Source organism: Streptopelia decaocto (assembly GCF_964273445.1).
Source record: "Streptopelia decaocto genome assembly, chromosome: 9".
In the NCBI taxonomy this organism is placed as follows: domain Eukaryota; kingdom Metazoa; phylum Chordata; class Aves; order Columbiformes; family Columbidae; genus Streptopelia; species Streptopelia decaocto.
The window spans coordinates 4,608,038-4,631,089 of NC_138664.1; the positions used below are offsets into that span (position 1 = coordinate 4,608,038).

The following is a 23,052-nucleotide window of genomic DNA, read 5'->3' on the forward strand; positions in this document are numbered from 1 at the left end:
ATAAAATGCATAGTTTTCCAACAGAACTATGGGAGGTAATTTAATCACAGCAAATCTATGGGGAAGTTTTTCTAAATACCACCCTGTGGACAATAAACACCCATTAAATCCTGTTGTTAACGTGAAAGCTAATTACACTGTTTCATTTGTTTTTATTACCAATGACTTGGTGTGTGTGTCAATAAACAGCACATTAGGTCTCTTCTGTTCCGTATAAAGTATGTTTTCTTGATTCAGCCATATACATACAAATGAGCCAAACAAAACAGCATACTTACTAGTTATTTGTTTTGTAGGCACTTCTAACTTAGTGCTCCTTCACCCTTCTCTATCTTTCATCTCTAATACTCCTTAAGCTGCAGTACAATATAAATACCAGGTTGCATTAACAGCCCTGAACTTTGGGAACCACCTCCCAAATCCAGCTCCTATAAAACACTAATACTTAAGTGTATCTTCACTGAACTCTGCGCAAGTTACGCTGCACTTAATTAAGATTGAAATGCAAAGCCAGGTTAGCATCTTCTGCTGTTTCCTGCTACTGCATAAATAGTGCTACTGCATAAATAGTGCAAAAAACCTGAAAGAAACGGTGCAGGAATTCATGGACCAGCTGAGCAGGGAGAGCTGAGTGCTGCTGTCGTGGTGGCTTCAGACTGAACAGTGAACACATGTTGGTCCCTTCAGTCATCCAGCTGCTAGATTGTTTGTGTAAAGATGACAAAGAACAAGGGATTATTATTGATTTGGGCAAAACTCGAACTGCCTTTTGACTTTTAAACCAAAACCCAAACTATCCTTGGTTTCAATTTCAGTTTCACAGCTTCAAGGAGTAAATGCAAGAGGTATTTCCTGGCTTTACAGGACACCCAACACAGCAAGCAAGGGATTGTCTGGGTCAACAGAGGACTCTGCCTGTACTGCAGGAACTCCTGGCTCACCCACAGCTTTGGTATGGAACTGGAAAAGCCCTTGGCTTGAGCAGGGAATGGTTCAGCAGCTCTGAAGGTTTTAATAGTTAATTCAAATTTACTTCACTAGATGTATTTGGAGGAAAAGGGAAGATTTGACACTGGAGAGAATTTCAGCCAAATTAATCTCTCTCCATGAGCACTGAAGCCACCTGCTCCTTTTCCAGGCATCATAGTGACCAAAAAAGGATTTGAGCTTTAAAATTAACAGTCTCTATGGTGGGAGAGAAACAATACTGTATCCCTACCAAGCTATTTTTATGTATTACAGGGACACGTGCTTCCTGTGTCTGGCTTGGACAACAAAAGCCTTGGGACTGCCGTTGGAAAATCCTCTTTCAGAAACACCCAAAATCTCCCTAATTTAGCTTATAGCTTCAATTCACCCCCGTGAAAGGGTCTGTCTTACCCCAGCCTTGAGGGATCAGAGAGCCCCAGAGATGGCACAGGGATCAGGAGAACCTAAGGCTTTAGGACCACTACCATGGGCTGGAATTTTGTCAGAATAGTTGATCTTTTTAGTACTCTGGCCCATGAAAATTGGAGAGAGGAAGCATCTCTCCCACAGCGTGAGCCGATTCACCGTCAGGCTGCTCCAGCAGGGACCTCTGCCAGCTCACTCCAAAGCAAAGATCTTAGGACAACTGTAGGATTCAGAAACTCATGCAGAGCAACATAGGGCTTTGGGGCTTACAAAAATGAAACAGCAGAATTTCCAAAAAGGTCAGGAAAAAAAAAAAAATCTCTCAAACACTGCTCTAGGTGTATGTTAAATAAACACTGATCACAATTACTATTTCTTTTTGGAAATCAAACAGTCCCAACTACACAGGAAGATGTGGTCGAACAGGGACTCTTCAGCCGAACCCAGCACAAATGCTGAACGTTTAATGCTTCACTTCTGCAGGAAGTTTCTCTTGGATGACTACACCCAAGTAAAACTCAGCAAAGTTTTCTTTTCTTTTTTTATTTTGCAAGGAACTGAGTGAACATTTGAACCTAATGTTTCGTTATCCTTCCGCACAAAATGCAAGTTTGGAAAGTTGACTGAAGCTCTAAAGGAGGATCTTTATTTAAGAAAAACAAAGCAAAACAAAAAAGCCAAACCAACAAAAACAAAAATCAAGTAATCCTTCCACAACTGGAACCACCACTGCCCTCTACAGTCTTTTGGGAAAATGCTGTTCACCGGCCAATGCAAAATGAGAGCTATTCCATTAACAGAAACACAGATGTGCGTACTGTGGCATTAAACTAACTTAAAAAATGATTGAATCCTTTGTCTTTACAACTTTATGCTGAATTTTTAACTGCCTCACGCCTTTATTTTATGGAACTGGCTAGGATACCACAGCAAAAAATCAAATGGAAATGCGTCTCCGTGCAGAGGTGCCCAGAACCGCGCGGTGAACGCTGCCCTTGGTCTCCGTGTGAAGCCTTTGGCTGGACCCAGAGCATCTGGTACTTGCACCGAGACGTGGAGACGGCCCCGCGCACCGGGGTCGGTGCCAAACAACCAGCCCCAGCAGGAGCTTCGTGAGGAGGCGGAAATCAACAGTGACCATGGCGTGCAACTCCCCGAGGCAGCTAGGAAATCAGAAGTCAAAACATGACCCAAAATGTGCAAAAAAAAAAAAAATAAATAGAGAAAACCAGGCAGGAACAGCAGCACATTACAGTAAGTCCTCTTTGGAAATCTGAGAAGTGGGAGAGAAGAGGGGGGGGAAAAACAGAAAACATTTTGAATAGTGCATTCTTTCTACTATTCAAAAGCAGATGTATAATGTGTCGTATCTTGCCATAGGACTAGAACATTTTCTACATGACAGGAAAGAGGGAACATCCTCTGTGAAAGCAGCAGCGGGCAACTTCCATATTAGGCCAACATTTCTGGGTTGTTATTCAAGCCTTAGCAAGAGAGATATAACAAGAGCCAGAAGCTGGCACAGTCCTGTTCATCACAGCAAGTGCTGCGATGTTCATCACACGCCAAGCTGAACAGTATAGCGGAGGCTCGGAAAAAAACATTCCAAGAGTCAGCACAACATAAGTCTACAGCCCCGCTTTTTGATCTCTGGACTCTTGGGAACAAAGCACAATTAAGCCAGCCTGGGACAGATTTCAGAAGTCGCTTTTTATTTTGCAGGCCTGTTTTTGCATATACAAATTATTTGGAAAAGAAATACGGGACAGGAGAAATGTGGAAATATCTATTTAGATGCACAGTGCAGACAGGGAGATATTTAGCTGTCTCATTTCAAGACACATTTGCTTGTTTGCAATGAGCTTAACCATTCAGTGTTTAAGCCCGACTTTTTGGGCGTGCAGAAAAAACTGAGCAAAACAATCATGATGCTGGGTTTCAAGTGAGTGAAAGCCCAGCCATTCTAGTCCAGGTGTGTGTCATATTCAAAGGATCAAGTCTAGGAACACCCAGGGCCACTTACTAGCTTGCTAAGTTCAAATGCCAAAGCCCCAGGGGTTTGGTTTTGCAAGTGGAGCTCTCAGCATGCATCTCTACTAGCAGAATACTCCTTCAGCATTTCCATTACACAGCCTAACAGGTTGAGATCTTAAAATCAATAATTTCTTCTGAGCTAAAAACTTGGCAAAAAAAATACCTTTGGTCAGACCAGAAGCAGATTTTCTTTTAGAAATAGATTAAGTTTATACTGGAAAGAAAAAATATTTATAAAAAAACCCCCACACTATAAAGCGATGGATTTATCAAGGCCAGATCAGCTTCTGCAGTTATTCACTCAGAACTCAGAAGGCTCCAAAAGCAACTCTGCTCAGTTACACAGTGACGAATCTCCACTATACTCCTAGGGTGACCTCCTCCTAAAAGGTCCAATGACAGATGTTTGAAAATATTAACTCAAAGGCAGGATGATTTAACTTCCCTTCTAAGATAAGGGGTTGGATCTGTCCCCGTACTTGGGGATATTCCACCAGATCTTAACTGAGTATGAGAAACCTCTCCCACTCAGGGCTACTAGGAAATAATTTTGCCTTAAGTGTATCCACAGCTCAAGGAGAAGATGCCCAGAACTACAGAATGGTATGATCACCATGAGCACAGACACACCATTTTCTCTTTGGATTAGGAATCAGGCTAATGTTCCTCCAGTATCAGGACAGCTGCTCTGGTGCTGGAAGCTCTGTGCTAGTTTAAGGCAGCCTGGACCAAGATCAATGGGCTTGTCTAATGACATAACAGATAAGTGACGTTTCTCCCCCAGCACAGCCAAGGCCCTGGAAGCATCGCAGGATCATGACACAGATAATCAGCTACGCTGTGAGATTTTGTGATGTAGAAAACCCTGTTACAGACTGTACTGTCACAGAGAAAGAAATGTAGCTAGAAACAGGCTACCAAAAAATCTGAATGTGCTTTAGAGCAAAAATCAATGCTTATATTCTTTCACAACCACATAGGCGAGCGTCTGCAGAGGTACATACTTCACATTAGTGTTGGTGCAGATGATGTATTCGATCTCATCGGAATAAGGATTCTGAAATGTGAAGCTGCTGGTTCTGATCAGCATCCATTCCCGGTTTTTGGTACGAAAACGATACATCACAGAGAGGACCTGACCTTTCAGCTTCACAACCTGCAAAACCATTTGGAAAGGTTAATAAAAGGAGATTGCTACCTGCTGTGCAAGTGAATAGTAAATAGCAGTAACTGGTGTGTTTTAAACTTGAGTTACAGAAACTATGGACACAGCAGGGAGATTCTTAATTTGAAGAGAATAAACAAAATATGATTCATATTTCAAGCTATTTCCTTCAGAATGAAACCCTCACGCTTTGTTGTGCAAAATGCCGTTTTCCAGGCTACATATAAGAACAACACAGATTCAGGACAACAATCAGGTTGTGCTGTTATCCCAATGGGGAAGATTTCAGGAGGTTTTAATATGGAGCACATATTGAGATATCGACAGAAACCAAACTGAGGATCTTTTAAATGTTTATCAGTAAACCATAAACCAAACATTGCAGCTGAAACAAAAGCCCACAAGAAGAAACATTTTGACGTTGGCTATCTGATGTTCTGCACAGATACCTAGCTATGCAATTCATATATGTGATATACCAAATCACACATCAACATTTAGGATAATAATTAAGATTTTTATTTTTGGAAACCATATGTAGTTGTTTTTTGGCTTTGTTTGTGTGTTTGTTTTGCCTTTTTCTTTTTGTCCCCAACACATTCTAAGACCATCTACAATGGCAAAGTGCTAACAAGAAACACTTGCTTCTGTCTTTCAAAACAAGAAAGAGCGAGCCAGCCTTTGAATGGAGAACACCAATAAGTCACTGTCCATTTTAATAGTATTAGTGAAAACGTAAAGCAAATACTTTGCTTGGACAGCCTATTCATCTATGACTAAGAATTCTGGCAATATTCAGTTCAAATTCTGTCTTTGGTAGCTTAAGTTCCGTTGAAGTCAATAGTTGGGCATCAAGTGAGAAGCAGCAGTATGCTCAAAATAATACCTGCACACTGGCACTGTAACTGCTTTTTACGTATCATCTAACAATCTTGGTTTAAGTCAGAAGAAAACTTACATGGTTTCAAGTCACTGAGCTGGCACTTACCTGGGCTATCTGTGCTTATTTTTGATTGCTTGTCCACCAAGCTATATCAGGGGAAGGAAAGAGAATGGCTACTGCAAATAAATGCCACATCTCATTGTGGATTCTTAATGCGCATCCACTGGTATTTTTTATTAGCTATCTGCAGCCTGCATTGCCCAGTATTTACCCTCTGTCTTTATCAACAAGCAACTGGATTAGGAAAAATGCTCCAATTCTGGGGATTTTTGTCCAAAGGTCTGCATTTCAAAGTGATCGATTAGATACTGGATTAAATTGAAATAATGCAAATAAAAGACACAAAAAGCTTTAGCGATGCCCAGGAAAGTTCAAAATAATACTGAGCTAAATGCCTTTTTTTTTTTTAAAGAGAAAAAAAGCCAAGCTTTTGTAGTTTGAGTTCAGTGAGTAACATTCTTTTATCAGCGATTTTCTACCACCACACCCAGGGTAAAAAAACACAGTGCTTGTGTAAAAGTGTCCAATCTGAACAGCATCCTACTGGATATCATATAGCTGGATTCTGGATCCTTTGATACCAAACTCTATTTGTTGATCTTGGCCTTGTGACTATCTTATTCTGGACTGATTTTCCCACCCTGATGAATGAATTTATCTTCCCAAGGAAGTCAAAGCTTTGGGATGGATACTGGCAATAGACCAAAAACTGCAAAACCCTCCCTCCCTCCTCTGTTATGTACCAACCTGGTTCTGATACTGTCAGCAAATTAGAAATGTCGAGTTTTCAGAGATTTTATTGGAAATCACAGTTACCTTTTAAATGAAAATATTTCTGAGGCCCAACTAACAATAATAAAACAAACCGCAGTGGTCTATTGTCCTAACGTCTGAATTAAGCAAACACTAATTCTGTAATAATATATAAAGTATAGAGACTGCTGGTGGGAAAATCCTGAACTGTCCAAAAACAGTGCACGCAAACAAAATAGTGCAAAAAATGTCAAAGTTAATGTTTAACCTTTACTTTCTTACATTCTTTGCAAATAAAAACCACCTGGTGCATAGCTCAACTGTTTTCTTCAGTCTTTTATTACATGACTGAAATAACAGCCCAAATCACATCGCTACTGTACCGAATAAAAATATACTGAAAGAGGAATTGCCTACTAAAGAAACAGCACAATATTTTCACAGATTTGACACAGGTCGAGTGAGCAGGAGCTTTCACTTCTGATCTACATTTTTCCTGCAGTCTTTTTGCACGACCTTAAGCAAATCATGTAGGTCCCTGATCCAGCAAATCATTTATGCACTCGCTTCACAGCGAGCAGTGACAGCGAGGTCCACAGCAGCTGAGCCTGAGGACACACCAGCATCTCCCTGTCGGCGAGCACAGCGAGGACCAAGTCATTAACTGGAATGTTAGTTAGTCAGCCCTTCTGAGCCCCAGGCCATCACTGTAGAGATGGATGCTTGATGTGTTATTATCCAGCAGCTCTCTGGATAAGTTATTGGAACCAATCATTCGGGTGTTCGTGATAAACAGCGTACGTGTTCTCGCTGCTGTTCCTGTGCCACTGACGTGACCAGGCAGAAGTTCAGGGAGCTGAACCAGCTGAACGCCAGTCCCATGCAAAAGCGATTAGTTCCTTAGCTGTCCCACCCAGCACGTCCATCCGTGCCAGTGTCAGGACAGTAGGGAGGGTGGGGAAGAGGTCAGGGAGGAGAAAAGTGGGAACAGGACCTGACTCCTGGTGACATGTTACCATCAGGTAGGTTCACCTGCAGCATCACAGCCCCAGCCACGGTGGGGCAGAGAAGATGACTGGGAGTGGTGACCTCTTCCAAGCATCTGGCTCTTCACAGGCTGCTGCCAGTGAATCAACATCTTGAATTTAAAAGGTCTTTAGCTGCTGTTTGAACTCAGTCCGTTCAAGGGACACAGGTGTGGATGCAGAGCGCTCTCATAGTCTTTTCTGCCTGCTCAGCAGTGGGGTGGTAGTCTCCACTTGAGGGAAGGGCTGGGGAGAAAGAGCTCAAGAGTACTGATACCTTACACTATCTCAAATGCTTCTTTAGGAACCAAAACCTCCGTTTCACAGTCTGTTCCATGGTAACAGAACAGCATTTAGTTGTTTTCCCCAGAGAGGCTTTTCAAGGTCCATTTTTGCATGCCATGCCCGAATAAATAGTTGGCTATACAAATGATTTTAGAAGTCACATCATATCCATGTAACACAGCTGAAAATACATCTCAGCATCCGATGCAGGATGGATCAAGAAAACTTGGTTGAGCTATATGCTTTTGCCAGAAAATCTGGAACCAGTTAGATCATCTGAACCTCAGTAATGGGTTAAACATGCTATACCACGCTTTCTAGTGCAGTCGGGAAGGTGCTGAAAAGACCAGCAACAAGCAGAAGGTTTGGGGAAAGTACTTCTACTGTATGTCCCAGATTAATCTGAAATAAAAAGTTCTACAGCAGAATAAATGCCTTTGATATAGCTGATGTAAATGCGGCCCACTGTAAAAACTAATCCAGATCAGTAACTCTTTCCGTATGTTGTATTTCTTTTGCCTACATTTCAATTCCTAATAGAGAGAAGGGGCAAAGTCTCTACTGATGTAAAATGGTGTAACTCCATTAAAATATGAAGCATGTCATCTATGCTAGCAGAGAATTTAGGCCATAAACAATCCAGTATTACAGAGCATAACTGCTTTCAAATCAACAAACCACCTTGGAACGTAAATGTGCAGTGAACACTCATTTAATTTTTTGTAAAAAAGAAAACAAAATGTATAACTAGATGACTTATTTCTGAAAATGCAGACAACACATACTGCAGTTTAAACTACCATTTATGCAGTTTAACTGATTACTGATCAACAAATTGTTTCGTATCTTGCCGTTTCTCCTGCATAACAAAAAAAAACCCTTGAAATGTAAAATAAAAGCTACTTCTCTGAACAAAATAATAACAAAAGTACTAAATAAATTGTGGAAGAAAAGAAGGAGGACACAGCACCTGTTGGAAACTCTCTCTCAAATGGCTTTGATCTTCAGGATGGCAGAACTCTAAAATATCTTTCCCCAGAAGATCCTAGAATAAAACACAAAGCTGTGTGAAAACTCAAACTACAACACAAACCCCTGTGCAGATCTGCAAGTAACCCTTGCAGACATTAGATCTGCTCCCCTCGATGGTCTACTCAGTTAATCAGGGATGAATCATACAAATGAGGTTTGTAGGCATCATGTCCCAATCTATATTTGTACTGCTGCGCAGATGTATGTATTTACAAACAAACTTTAAGTGATTTTTTGAATAGCTGTAAAAAAGTGTCTTGAAAAGACTGACGTTCTTTAGTACAGCACATTTTATGGCTCTAATTTTTGTAAAAACAGTTATTATAAAACTACCTAAAATCAAAATAAACCGGAAAAACAAATGGGCAATAAATTATTTTTGCCTCTAAACTGCAGCTGTTGAGAGTTATCTGAGGAAAAGTTGTGGCAGTCAGAAGTTCATTTACTGTTCTACCCAGTTCTGTGAGTAGCCTCCTATTCAGAGGAGCAGATGTAAGCCTAAAGAAAAATAGATGCCATCAATGATGTTTGTTTACTGTTCAATAGATTGGCAGAAGTACAGATCTACAGGACTAAAATCCTCTTCAAGCACCGTTAACTTCCTACCACAGAAATGTCTCCACTGGGAAGCTGTGCAAGGTTTAAAGCATCTTGCTGTTAGAATTCTAATTGGATGAAAAGCTATAAAAAGATACTGTACATAACAAAGGGGAAAACTGCACATTTTACAGAGGTGTGGACAGCAAAAAAAGTGAACAGCATTTAGTACATGACATATGTATTATCAGCTACAAATATTTCATTTTTGCTGCTTTTGTCTATAGTGTCCAAATAGAATTCTCCTCATTAGCTCTAACCAGTCTCCACATTTACAGTGACTCACTGACCTGGGGCTGGTACCCAATGACACTGATGCACCTTGGGTCCACAAAGGTGATGACTCCATCAGAATTGTGTCTAGACAAGAACTCCGTGGGGACCGACATGCCGTTCATGTCCATGCACACTGGAGAGCTGGTTACCTACGACCAACGAAGTCCACAGCATTTAGTCCACAGAACGGTCACCTTAAGTAAAATTTCATTATGTAGCTAAAGAACATAATCTATTGGCAGAGTGCTAACTACCGAAGGAAGTCATAACGACAGCACAGAAAAATGACACAAAACAGCCTTTACTCTAGTTTGCAGGGCAAATATCTCAGCCCATGGCACCTACCAAGGCTTAGCAGCACAGCAAGCAAACAAATACATCAGAAGTTCCCAAGAAGGAGGGATGCAGCAAGGATATAAGTAGAGCTAGATTCATCTCACTTTCTGGCACCACATTAAAATTAGGCATCTTAGTTCCTACCTTTGTCAACCAAGATACTTGCAGAGGATGATTCAGTCCACCCCTTTTAGTACAGGAAGGTCAATCTCTAGAAGAGGCCAACTCATTATATCTATATATATGCAACAGGACCAGCTCAGACTAAACACTCAGCTTTCAGGTGAGATGAACCCCACCTGAAACACCCAGAGAACCTGAACGAAGGTCTTCAGAGGCTGAGGCAGATTATATGAAACCAGCAAGTGGCTGCTCATAATGCAAAAACACAGACACCTATAAACACTCCTCAAATCTCACCAGAGAGAATGATATTTTTCCAGCTCTCTGCCTGAAACCCGGGCAGTCAGGTCACTTCCAATCCATTCATTCCTACTGGGGCTACACATGAGACCACTGTTTTTCTTACAGCTTCCAGAGCTCTCTCTGTTGCCAAGGTCCCAAGACAAAAAGAGCAAAATCTCTTCTTTTTTTTCCTGTCTTAAAGCAGATTAGACAGTATAACTGTATGCAAAATTAACTGTATGCAAGCTTTCATTCTGCTGTGACAGAACAGAGTTTTTAATTAGTGCCACTTGACTTCTTTGTGATTGAGCCTACCCACAGAGCCTCCCTCACATACACCACTGCCCCTTCTAACCTAACATGTTTTGACATTCTGCATGCTAACAATGTGATTTTCTCGGGAATCGTCTTTCTTTGGCAGCTGTAACATATGAATCCCTGTAACTTCCCTCTATCCATATTATGCTCGATTATAAAAGCATGATTAACCTAAAACACATCATTTTTGTAGCTCTGCCATCACAGCAGAGACATACTCAGCAGAAGTGCTAATGCAGTGAAGTGCAGGCTGTTCTCCTCAGAGGAGATGGGTTTGGCACCTGTGCTCCCATGAAAGGGTCATGCTACCTTCTCAGAAAAAGTGACGCCATCCTAGCAGATGGCAACAAGTCCAGGGCAAGAGGAGATCACGCAGGAGGCTCAAACCCATGGCAGAATTCCCAGGCTGGGAAGACAGAAACCAGCCTCCCTGCTGCAGTGAAGGAGATTCACTGCGACTGCTCAAGCTCCCACTCAGAACTCTCATCAGCAATGGACAAAGAAAGAAAATGTAACACACCGATTGCAAACGCCTGGACAAAAAGAAAATAAGATTTTATTCTCGCAGTTCCATTGGCTGACATCACATCTGCATGCACAATACAATACACATGGAGAATAAAGTTGTTATTTGTGAAGCGTGACTTGACTGCCCTTATCTTTACCATTTTCAGGGTAACTCCTGCAATCACCGTTTGTCATGTAGTTGATTACGCAGGGAGAGAGAACGAATGGAAGAATGGCAGGGAGCGTATCACTGTGTCCAGAGCCACTTCAACCTGCTTTCTGCAGCACCTGCACTCCCATCTTTCTCACCATCTCAAATATCCCAGCCCTATGCATTCCAGAGACCGGCAGGTCTGTATGTGCTCCTGCTCCAGGAGCGTCTCTGCTGCTGCTGTTGGGTTAAATACACACATGCACCAAAATCGTATTTTCATTTCACTCTGTTGAAATGTTCTAAACCTGTCACTGGCTGCACACCAACATCAAGGCACTTCATGTTTTGGAGCCATATTCAAAGTTACAGTTTAGCACCAGAACTTTGTGCAAATCCTTTACAACTAAGGCACAAGACTGGTTATTAGTTCAGAAGTAGTTTATTTATATAAGGAAAGACTGGCATTACCTGAAGCCTTCCTATTGCCACGAGGCAATATTTACTACCTTGTCCCACATCGGTGTCTTCTTCTGGTATAGTCATTCCTAGAATAAACAATAACAAATACTGTTATAATCACGAAGTTGGGATGAACAGAGATGCTGCTGACCTGGTTCTATAGTATTCTAGATGCTCTGAATCATACAAAATAACCTTATTGCCTTCTCTAGGATTCGGGCATTACCTCTGGGTTCAGATCAGACGATCTTTCCCAGTTGTGCTGATCTTACATACCTCACATGCATATACAGTACCCACGACAGCAATTTGGGCTGCTGTAGACAAAACAGACACGAAAATTCCATTATACACCGAGATGGACGACAACATTCCCGTGAGTGCTGTTCTGCAGCATGTTACTGGAACCATGTGGTGACTTAATATGTTCAGTGAGTGGAGACATGTTCAGTTTTCTTTGTGAATAATATACCATAATGAGCCTTAAAAACAAGGCATAGCCCAGATTTTTCATTAACTTCATGCTTACATTTAACAGCCGGTTTTAGTTTTTCCTATAATGGACTAAATCTGGGTCATTACGCTGAAAGACTAAAAAAATCCGGATGCTTTGCTAAACAGTGCCTGTATCAGTTGTGTAACAGGAGTAACTACTACAAACACAGGAATAATTTCAAAACATACATGTGTACTGTTTTCCATCTCGGTGTTTCACAAGCAGGAATGTTCAGATTAGCTCTGTTTACTTGCTGGTTGTCTAAGCCTTTAGCTAAGCCTATTTCCCAACTCCAATTCTGAGATACTGGTTTCCTACAAAGCACTTGAAAAAACATCTTCCAAGAGTGATGCTGCTGACTTATTTTAATTGATTTGTCAACTCTTTCACAAGGCTTTTCAAGGAATTCAGTCACAACAAGCAGTGAATCATTTAAGAGGCACTTTAAAGCATTAACGACATTATTGCAAAGCAGCTACCAATTATAAAACAGCAGCCACTTTATTCTTGAAATTTACAACTCCCAATGAACGTCAATCTTTGGACTGTGCAAAGGATGATGGCATACAACTTTCTTAAATTATGACCCCGAAAAATGGCTATAAACGCTGCTGGTTGACCTGAAGTATTCTCTGGAGGAAGTTATTTTGTATCAAAATAATTGAATCTTATCTGACAATCAGTTTCTAAATATCACTCTCTACAGGTATTTTTCAGTTCCCATTGAGCTATATAATAAAATAAAATATATAAAGTATGAAAGAAAAAACCCCCATTTTTTTATGTAATATATTCAAACATTACTTGCAATGGAATTCACAATTTCGGTGGCTTATCTTCATTTGCAGCCCACGACAGATAACTAGGATTTTACTGGGGATCTCAAGAGCTTTACAATGGAGGAACATTAGTGTCCCTTCCAACAAGTGGCAAATTGAGATGCAGTACAAATTTCAACCTCACATACTAAGAGATGTGCAGAAACCCCTTGACTTCTACACAATGATCAAATTTGGCCCCAAATAACTCCTTAGCTTCTAAACCTATATGATATCCCTCACCAAAAGCTGGAAATACTCCTCTGAAATGTTTTCTTAGAAGCTGTATGAGAAAATTGATGTGGCAGTGCGTGACCTTAAGATTACATTTAAAAAAATCAGTCATTAAACACTAAAGTTAAAAATAACATTGGAAGAAATTGTCACACTATCTTTCAATTAAATATTATTTTGTGCTTCTGATAAAGGTTCATCTGTGGGTTACTAGGGACACAAACTCTCACTCGATATCCTTCACTGTATGTAGAATGTCCTTGAAACGAAGACAACCTGCATTGACCCCCTGTGAGACCGTTCTGCACCGCCTGCAGTTTGTCAGTTTATCCTTCAAGCAGTTAAATGACAGAACATTGTTTTGATTTTACACTCACCACTATTCCAGACTCTTTCCTGTTACACTCCAGGCAAACTACAAACAAGAGCCCCCACGCAAATAAATCCCATGCTCTGAGGTACCGGCTCAGCATGAAGAGCAAAAACCACTCACATCAAACTACAGTTAAGAGATTCATATTACAGAAGTATTTTGTTTTCCTTCCTTGCTGTTTCTACACACACAGTTATTTCTTCAATACAACACCTGGTAATTAGCTAATGACAGCTCAAATAGGCAAAGGAACTGAATTCGGCTGCCTCTTGAGAAAAAAAGAGAAACAAAATTACCCTGAAAAAGCAGCAGCAAAACATATATGCTTAAAATTGTGTCCACTTTAGACAAAAATTGGCAGATGCATGGCTGCTATTTGCTCACATACAAACTAAACGTCAACTCCTCCACATGAGCAATTCTAATTTTAAATAGGTAGAAAAAGGTTAACTGAGAGTTCTGTGCAGTTTGCAGGGGTTGATAACTGGAATCCAGCAGTTTCACATCACAAAGAGGTGACTAGAGGCGTGAACCGAGAGCACGACAAATTAAATGATGCAGCAGTTTAGGATGGAGCATGAGGGGGTCCTGGTGGACAACAGGATGACCATGAGCCAGCACTGTGCCCTTGTGGCCAGGAAGGCCAATGGTACCTGGGGTGTATTAGAAGGGGGGTGGTTAGTAGATCGAGAGAGGTCCTCCTTCCCCTCCACTCCGCCCTAGTGAGACCACATCTGGAATATTGTGTCCAGTTCTGGGCCCCTCAGTTCCAGAAGGACAGGGAACTGCTGGAGAGGGTCCAGCGTAGGGCAACAAAGATGATTAAGGGAGTGGAGCACCTCCCTTATGAAGAAAGGCTGAGGGAGCTGGGTCTCTTTAGTTTGGAGAAGAGGAGACTGAGGGGTGACCTTATTAATGTTTATAAATATATAAAGGGTGAGTGCCAGGAGGATGGAGCCAGGCTCTTCTCGGTGGCAAACAATGATAGGACAAGGGGTAATGGGATAAAGCTGGAATACAAGAGGTTCCACTTAAATTTGAGAAAAAACTTCTTCTCAGTAAGGGTGACAGAGCCTGGCCCAGGCTGCCCAGGGGGGTTGTGGAGTCTCCTTCTCTGCAGACATTCCAACCCGCCTGGACATGTTCCTGTGTGACCTCACCTGGGTGTTCCTGCTCCAGCAGGGGGATTGGACTAGATGATCTTTTGAGGTCCCTTCCAATCCCAAACATACTGTGATACTGTGATGCTGACCCTGTTGCAAAAGACACGCAGCAATGTAGAGAAGCAACCACAGGAGGAAAGAAAGCACCAGATGAACGGAATAGCTGACCTGACCCTTCGGGTGGAAGACGGCAGCAAGGACCACAGCCCTTCGGGAGAGGGATGAGGAGCCTCTCGCTCCTGAACTTTACAACCTACAAGTCCAACTTTTAGCTGAAAGAGCACCCATTGTAAAAGCCGGTGCCTGAAGCGATCCCGGTGACATTCAGACAGCTCAGTACAGGGGGTCGGATTTCAAAGATGGTGAGTGATTCCAGGTCCTACCACCTTCAGAGGACTTTCTTGGTGCATGCCTGGTACAGGGGCCTAAGTGCCGTTTTACGGAAATAATTTTATGCATTCTAGTTGGATAACCTTAACCAAAAGGTCCCTTTAACATGGAGTTTTCCATTTGAGAAGGACAAATTTCATGTATTTTCCCTTGACTTCAAAAGCTTTTTCAATCGTTTCCTTAGCGCCACAGTGTATTGCAAACAACAGCAAAGACATTCTACTGGATGGCTTCCACTTCACACAATCTTTTTTCTGCAGCTTTCAACAAGGCTTTCCATTTTAGGCACTTGGTCCATGCTTGCTACTGCCCAAATGAACTCAAAGCAACATAAACAATCTCCAAAATTAAACCTAGCTAAGCAACACCATTTTTTATGTCACTCTGTTGGCAATGGAGCCTGTTGTTCTAATTTTCACTTTTTTTTTTTCCAAGATGGATTACATTTGTTCCGTGTAACACACTGGAAAATGTATTAGCTGGGTTATACCACAAGACACCCTATGAATAAAAAGCAACCTGCCTAGAATTAATCAATATATGATTTGCTAACCCTTCCCTAAAAGTGCCTAGAGTAAAAATACACCAAAATGATTGTCTGCTTGTGTAGGTCTATTACTGACAGCATTCCGTAGAGTGAAATTGCTTGCTTTACTGTCACTGATGGCCACCAAGTTTCACACAGAATCACAGAATGTCAGGGATTGGAAGGGACCTGGAAAGCTCATCCAGTGCAATCCCCCCATGGAGCAGGAACACCCAGATGAGGTTACACAGGAAGGTGTCCAGGCGGGTTGGAATGTCTGCAGAGAAGGAGACTCCACAACCTCCCTGGGCAGCCTGGGCCAGGCTCTGCCACCCTCACTGAGAAGAAGTTTCTTCTCAAATTTAAGTGGAACCTCCTGTGTTCCAAATTGAACCCATTACCCCCTGTCCTATCATTGGTTGTCACCAAGAAGAGCCTGGCTCCATCCTCCTGACACTCACCCTTTATATATCTGTAAACATTAATGAGGTCACCCCTCAGTCTCCTCCAGCTCCAGAGCCCCAGCTCCCTCAGCCTTTCCTCACACGGGAGATGCTCCACTCCCTTCAGCATCTTGGTTGCCCTGCACTGGACTCTCTCCAGCAGTTCCTTGTCCTTCTGGAACTGAGGGGCCCAGAACTGGACACAATATTCCAGATTTGGTCTCACCAAGGGCAAAGTAGAGGGGCAGGAGAACCTCTCTGACCCACTGACCACCCCCCTTCTAACCCACCCCAGGTACCATTGTCCTTCCTGGCCACAGCTGTGGGTGAGCTTCTATATGAGATGCCTTGGCAGAAAGATTTACTTTTGCTTTGGCACACTTCCTATTGAAAATACTCCATTACAGACGGGTAAATAAAGATGTGTGTAAAGTTCTTAGTAATGGTTTGTCCAGCCCTTAACATAGTGATGTTAAGGAGCAGCATTGCACTAAGTACCCTCAGTATCTCCAAAAGAAGTTGCAAAAGCCTCCAGGAAAGCAGCCATGAAACTGTTCTTTAGGAGGTATCAACAAAATAAACATACATCAGATATTCACATTCTTTATGTGTAAACCCGAGAGAGGCTTTGTTTCTCAACACCAAATATATGCTCCTCCTGAATAACAAATATAGTGTTACGCTTGTTGAAGTTAATATCAACAATTTGCAAAGCTAAGCCTGCAAGTGAGCATCACAAATAGAATGCTGTGCCGTTAGAGGTTATATTTAATTTCCAAGTGTCCTTTATGCCAGCAAACCGTTTCCCACAGAGTAACGGCATGTGTTTGTGTGGACATGAGGAATGTTTCAGTTTTCCCGAGGAGCTTCCAGTTGGCTCCAACAACAAAACAGCTTCATTTTCTGCCTTCTTGCTCTATCCTTCTGCCCCATATTTCCTGCAAGACGCAGAACAGTATTAGGAGATTTGTGGTTTTACTTCACTACACTCAAAACCAAATGATTTATGAGTTTTTTGAAGGGTGTAATTGAAGTGTCCAGTGGTCACTAGCAATGCCCATTAACGTCTATCTCCATCAGAACCATTTCTGATTGCTACACGCCTGTGCATGAAACTGCACTGGGTGACTTTCTCTCCCATGCACAACAATGGAAAAAGGCTTTCACACAAAAAAGGTTGCAGATGTTTACAGCATACCAAGGAAAAATCTTGTGAAAAATCCCAACAAAAACTAAATTATTTTCCTTTTTTTTATTTTTTCTTTTTTAAAAAGCCTTAAAAATGACAGCACTGCAAAGAATATTCAAGCAACTATTTTGTTTTGTATTGGAAGAGGGAGTACTTCGCACAAACGTCCAGATTCTGGCCAACACTTTAAAATAACCTAACAGCTTTGGCATGCTGTGGTTAAGACGTTACCGTAAGTCTGACTTGGAAGACGAAAATGTTTCTTTTTTAAGATAAAAAAACTTAGGAGAAAAAAAAAAGATTTCAACATTATTTAACATTATTCTGGGACTTTTTATTTGATGTTTTCGAAATAAGTATCTATCTAAGCCTTTTCTTTACCACGTGTTTTTCTGCAGGTTCTGGCTTTGATTTACAGAAAACTACCAACACCCTGACAGACTGTATCTTCTCTCTCCACCAAATATTTTCCATCAATTGTTATGGCATGAAAAAAAAAAAACAAACACCCTATTAGGAAAATATCATATGGACCAAGAAAGATTCATTTGCTTCCAGGAACAAGATGCTCAGAGGGGAGAAAAGAGAAAAAAAAAAAAAAGCAAATGCTTCTAAGTTGAAAACTAAATGATCAGAAGATCTGAATTACTCAGTTTAGTGTCTGGTTATGAACCTGAAGCCTCGTCTGGGCTAAGGATCACAAGTTCTTCCAGCTGTGCTGCTTCGCTGGGAACAAAGGGACAAACAAAGACTGGAATTGGTGCTCAGACAGTTTCAAACAAGGGTCTTCTTACCTCATCCAAAATAATCCAACACTACACTCTCTTCCTTTAATCGAGCATACAATGTAACTGGGTGGAACGTTGATCTGGAACATCCGACTCCTTTATCCTTTGACTTCTACACAAAGTTTACCCCAATTACTCAAAGCCAACGCATAATTTATGGGGATATAAGCGTGTAGGTATCATATGCAAGGTTTTGCATCTGAGCTTAGTTTTACCCTTCTTTTGCAGGTGCAAGGGAGGAAAATGAATGGACCACTAACAACCACAGCCTGAACGGAGGGTTAGGTGTGATGCTCCCTGTCTTTTCTGTCCCATTTCTCAGTGAAAGACAGTCTGCCAGTAAGTGATGCTCCACAGAAGAGAAAAGCAGGGTTAGATGTGCCAAAGTGTTTTCATGCCGACCACAGACCTCAGCCATAAGAGACCTTAAAATACGCCAGCTGTCTGTAGCTTGTTTGTTTTCACCTGTTTAAAGTACTCAAATTACTTAAGAGATTCAGCAAGGACTACTCACAGCAGCAGCACAGTCAAACCTGATAGTTTATGACACTAATAATTATCACAGAACAGATCTTGTCTTGATATTTCTGTATCAATAGTGATCGTTCTACTCAGTGTGGGACTAAAAAAATTAACACATTGGCCACAGACAATGCAATACAACCCAGAAAGACAAAATGCCAGGTGCTAAACAAATAAGATTAAGTACAGATTAAGTGCATTTGCTAAATATATTTTAGTTCGTTTATGGAAGTATGTTTTATGTGTTGCATATTAGTTGTGTAATGCTCACACCACATTGCATGCTCTGAAAGAAAAGGATATAGAGTTTATATCAGAGTGATCACTTGGCAATTGGAAAATAAATGAAACTGATCCTATCCATCCTGAATTTTTAAACAGCTGTGTCTTAGCACATTCCCAAGAATCCAGAGACAATGCAAAGGCCAGGGGCTTGCTACTCTCTGGCTGATTTGAACAAAAGTAATTTTATTACAGGGTAGAAAAGTCTTAGCAAATCCCATTACTGCTGCAGTTATTTAATTTGCTTTGCAGATTATGGTTGAATTACCACTGGAAATAAGAACAAATGCAGTGATGTTGCCACTTATTTACCCAAACATTATTGGGGACCAATTCAGCCCCTGGCTAATCCCATTCAACTCTGAAAAGTCAATGGATATGTAACAACCACGAACGCCAAGTGGGCAAGACTGGGAGGGCAAATAAACACTCATGAAAGAAGCCCCAGTTCAGTACTATATGCCCTGAAAAAGGCACTCAGGCATGACTATGATGAGTAACAATTTGGACAGTAACATAAAAAAAACACTGAAATTCCACATAAGGCTGTCAAAATCAAAAACATCCCTTAGGATTGTGCTATAGTTTGGAGGCATTAACATTGTGGAGGAGCACTGGGATATCATACAGGAGCACCATGTGATTTTGAGAAGTGGAGTAATACAAATGGGAAGAAATTCAACATTACTAAATGCATAAGCATGCACTTGGGGACTAATAACAGTCATAAATTACAGCAACAGAAATGGGATGCAACTTTGTATTACTAATTGGAAGACCACACAATTAAAAGCTATTTCTGCTATGAACTGGAGTATCTTGAGTTGACAACTGAGAAGAAGTCAGGCTGGTATACGTATCAGGTGATTTAGGATGCCAGCAGGATGCACTATACAGAAGAGAAATCTGCTGTATCATGTACTGCCAGTCAAGATGTGTAAAGAAAATGATATTTCCTATCACTACAATCTCATCTGGAAGAAGAGTGTATAGGGGCAATGACCCACATTTTGAAAAGCTGAGAGAAAATACAAACAAGTGCAGAGGAAAGACACAAGGATAAAGAATAGAATGCATAGTGAGAACAGAGGTGTGAAGAAGAGGGCTGGTTTCACTGCGCATAGTCAAGGCTGAGAGGACTTGTCCTCCTTCTGGAAACACATCAGAGCACTGGAGAGAGACAGAGACCCACGGCAGGAAAACTCTCGCTTGATCTTCAGTGAAACATATTCCAAGAATACACTGGCATAAACTTCCCAACGAGAACTGGAAATTAAAGAGGTTGTTAAGCATGGGAAAGCAGTGAGGTTTTGGAAGAGTTGGAGAGAGGGAAAACAGATCACTAATATAAGGTGGAACTGAATGTGATACTTGGCAACTGGGCGCTCAAAGATCCAGAAGATCCTTTTCATCCCATGCTCCTGCTCTGCAGTGCCTGCTCCTGTCACACGCTGCTGACGTTGTGACCCAGCGCTGACACGAGTCCATGCGTTCGCAGCTCTGCATTAGCAACATACATCCCTGAAGGGTCCTTTAAATGTCCCAGAACATGCAGCAAGCCTTCCATTCAAGCTAAGCGAGGAGCTGAACGCAAGCTCGTTTGACCTGCATCTTCCTGAAGAGATGCCCTGTATATCAAGGCTGTATTCAATTATGTTTGGAATTACCAACAAAGAAGTTAATCTCTTTGTGGAAGAAAACAAAAAAACCCCACCCTTTCATTTTCATACAGCAATTTACACACAGTGTGCTCTCACTCTTCGGAGACAGAAATTAAACTGAAATATTTTGCCTCCTACAGCACACTGAAGTATATTAAATCCTATCAGCAACAAGAGGGGAGGTTTTCCTCTTCTTCCAAAACTGCAATTCAGTAGGACACCAACAAGAAGTTCATATCCGCCTGCTGGTGTCCGCAACCCATTGCACAGACCTGGTGCAAACCACCTCTTAGCATTCATAATCCCTGGACAAATGTGATTTATGCTTGTGGTATACGACCGCAAAAGGGCAGGACAACTCGTGGTCTGATTCACGCCAGCAGGCGCTGTCACATCGCAAAGTCTCTTCAACTACTGCAAGCGCCAAGGTCAACCAGCCCAGTTCATGAGGGTGTCTGGATGAGCTCCACTGTCTCCTCCTTGGATTTTTCAAAGGTAAATATTCCCATATGTAATACTGAGGTTGCTAAATGTTTTTCTCTGTAGTTCAAAGCAATATGCCAAGACCTGTTTGCCAGAAAAACAGCCTGAAAACAGAATTTATCACAAACACTCACAGTCTCCACTAACACCACCACTCTGAAGACTTACACACCTAAACTGAAATTACACATTTTTATACATAGATACTTGCATCAGTATTTAAATAGAAAAGCACTAGTTGGTGTTTTCTAGAGGTGCAAATGCTTTGTGTTTACCTTCTTAAAATCAGGCCATTTTTGTTGGTCTATCAGACTACAAACTTTTGGTTGCTGGAATTCTGCATTACTGGCAATCCCAACAGCTCTCTGTGCCAACGAAACTGAGAAGGGTTTCACATGGCAAAATGGAGAGGCCATGAGTAACAACAGCCGATTTCGTGACAAAAGCTTCTCAAGATGAGACTGAATTGGTGACCCCACTAAAATTCAGGCTGGTTTTGTACCAGTAAAGGAACCTGAGCCTGGTTTTCAACTGTCTTGTGGGCATCACCTCCAGGGAGACAGATACACACCTGCTGGTGGCCAAGCCTTGATATAGCCAGTGCAATGGACAACAGCGTACTGGGCTTCGCCTTCTTTTACTGGGCCAAGGCCATTCCTAAATGAAAAGGAAACACAAAAATATCATGTAGACTGAGATGCAGAATAGCTTTATGCTTTTAAACTACGACTACTACAGATTTACTGATTTTTGTGAGTTAAGTTAGAAACAACCAACCGCCAACCTACAATTCTGCACAATGTTGGCTCCATTACAAAGCTATTCAAGCCGTACCTGATTTCCATAATATTTCTCTGAGAAAGATATTGGAGCTTATTTCAGAGACAGAGCTGGTTAAGACAAAGAAGCTGAGTGACTTGCTCAAGGTTTGCAAAAAGATCCAGTGACTCTGCCACAGCTGAATTTAGTGGCGAGTTCTTGTCTCCTGAGACCCAGTGCTGTATTTAGGCTGTGCTAATGCAGATGTTTGTCCAGGTAGTTCTCCTGGACTGAGCATCAGCCTGGTGGAAAATGAGAGTGCTTATGGCAACTAACTGTCGCAGTAAATTAAGTAATCGTACCTGTATCTTTTTCTCATGGTGGTTATTCTGTTCAGAGGTAAATGATCCAGAGGAGCATTTCCACACCTGAAAGTAAATTAATATTTGAAAGGGCTCAAAAAGGAATACAAATACCCAAGAGAAAAATGCATTTTAAGATGTATATTAGTATATATAAGTAGACAATTATGGATATTTATTTCTGACAGAAAGTTGCAAATTCATGTTAGTAGACACTTAACTGTTTGCCAGAACAGACTATCTACTCCATCAAGTGAATTTATTTAACACTTGTTCCCATATGTTTTGTGATCTTTCTAACTATGTCTAACTGTATATTTTAAAAATCCATTTGAAACTAAGTAAATAAGGGTAAACCCAGTTCGTTTTCAATGGAAAAAAAAAAAAAAGAAAAATAACAATGAAATAAGTAATCACAATCACAAAGAAAGTTCACACTATTTGAGGCTCATTCTTCCCACAACGTTTTTTTCAATTCTTCTCTTTTTTAATACCAATCACTGCCAAGGAGAAGGAATGAACAATTAAAGTAAGAGTTAGAATTACAAAAACAATGGGGCTACTGGCATGTATGAAATGACTCTTGTGCACTGGAGTTTACAGAATCAGGGTGCTAGGAAATAACTGCAATCTCAAATGTTGTTTTAAAAGCTGAGGAACAACTGTAAACAGCACAAAGGAGCCCTCCTCGCATGGCCACTATGTGCAGCTTGGAGGAAAAGAAAGCAACGTTCCAAGTGTCCCTCTGCCAGGCTGTATTTCTTTCCCCTCAGTTAAATGGGGAAAAGGAGCTATGGCTTTGAAGTTGGATTTTGCAGGTATGAAATATATAAACCCCTTACAAAGGGGCACCCAGAGCCATACATTCAGCTTCCTCAC

General features: G+C 41.3%; 1 protein-coding gene across 1 annotated transcript in view; it reads right to left on the reverse strand.

The window, feature by feature from the left end:
• ARNT2 (aryl hydrocarbon receptor nuclear translocator 2) overlaps window positions 1–23,052 on the reverse strand; it is a 102,732-nt gene that overhangs the window by 20,738 nt on the left and 58,942 nt on the right. The window contains exons 7-12 of the mRNA XM_082060530.1: window positions 22,174–22,239; window positions 21,624–21,709; window positions 11,694–11,770; window positions 9,520–9,654; window positions 8,571–8,645; window positions 4,434–4,585 (exon numbers count right to left, since the gene is read on the reverse strand). Of these exons, the coding sequence (XP_081916656.1) occupies window positions 4,434–4,585; window positions 8,571–8,645; window positions 9,520–9,654; window positions 11,694–11,770; window positions 21,624–21,709; window positions 22,174–22,239 (591 nt within the window). The remainder of the gene's footprint in view (window positions 1–4,433; window positions 4,586–8,570; window positions 8,646–9,519; window positions 9,655–11,693; window positions 11,771–21,623; window positions 21,710–22,173; window positions 22,240–23,052) is intronic.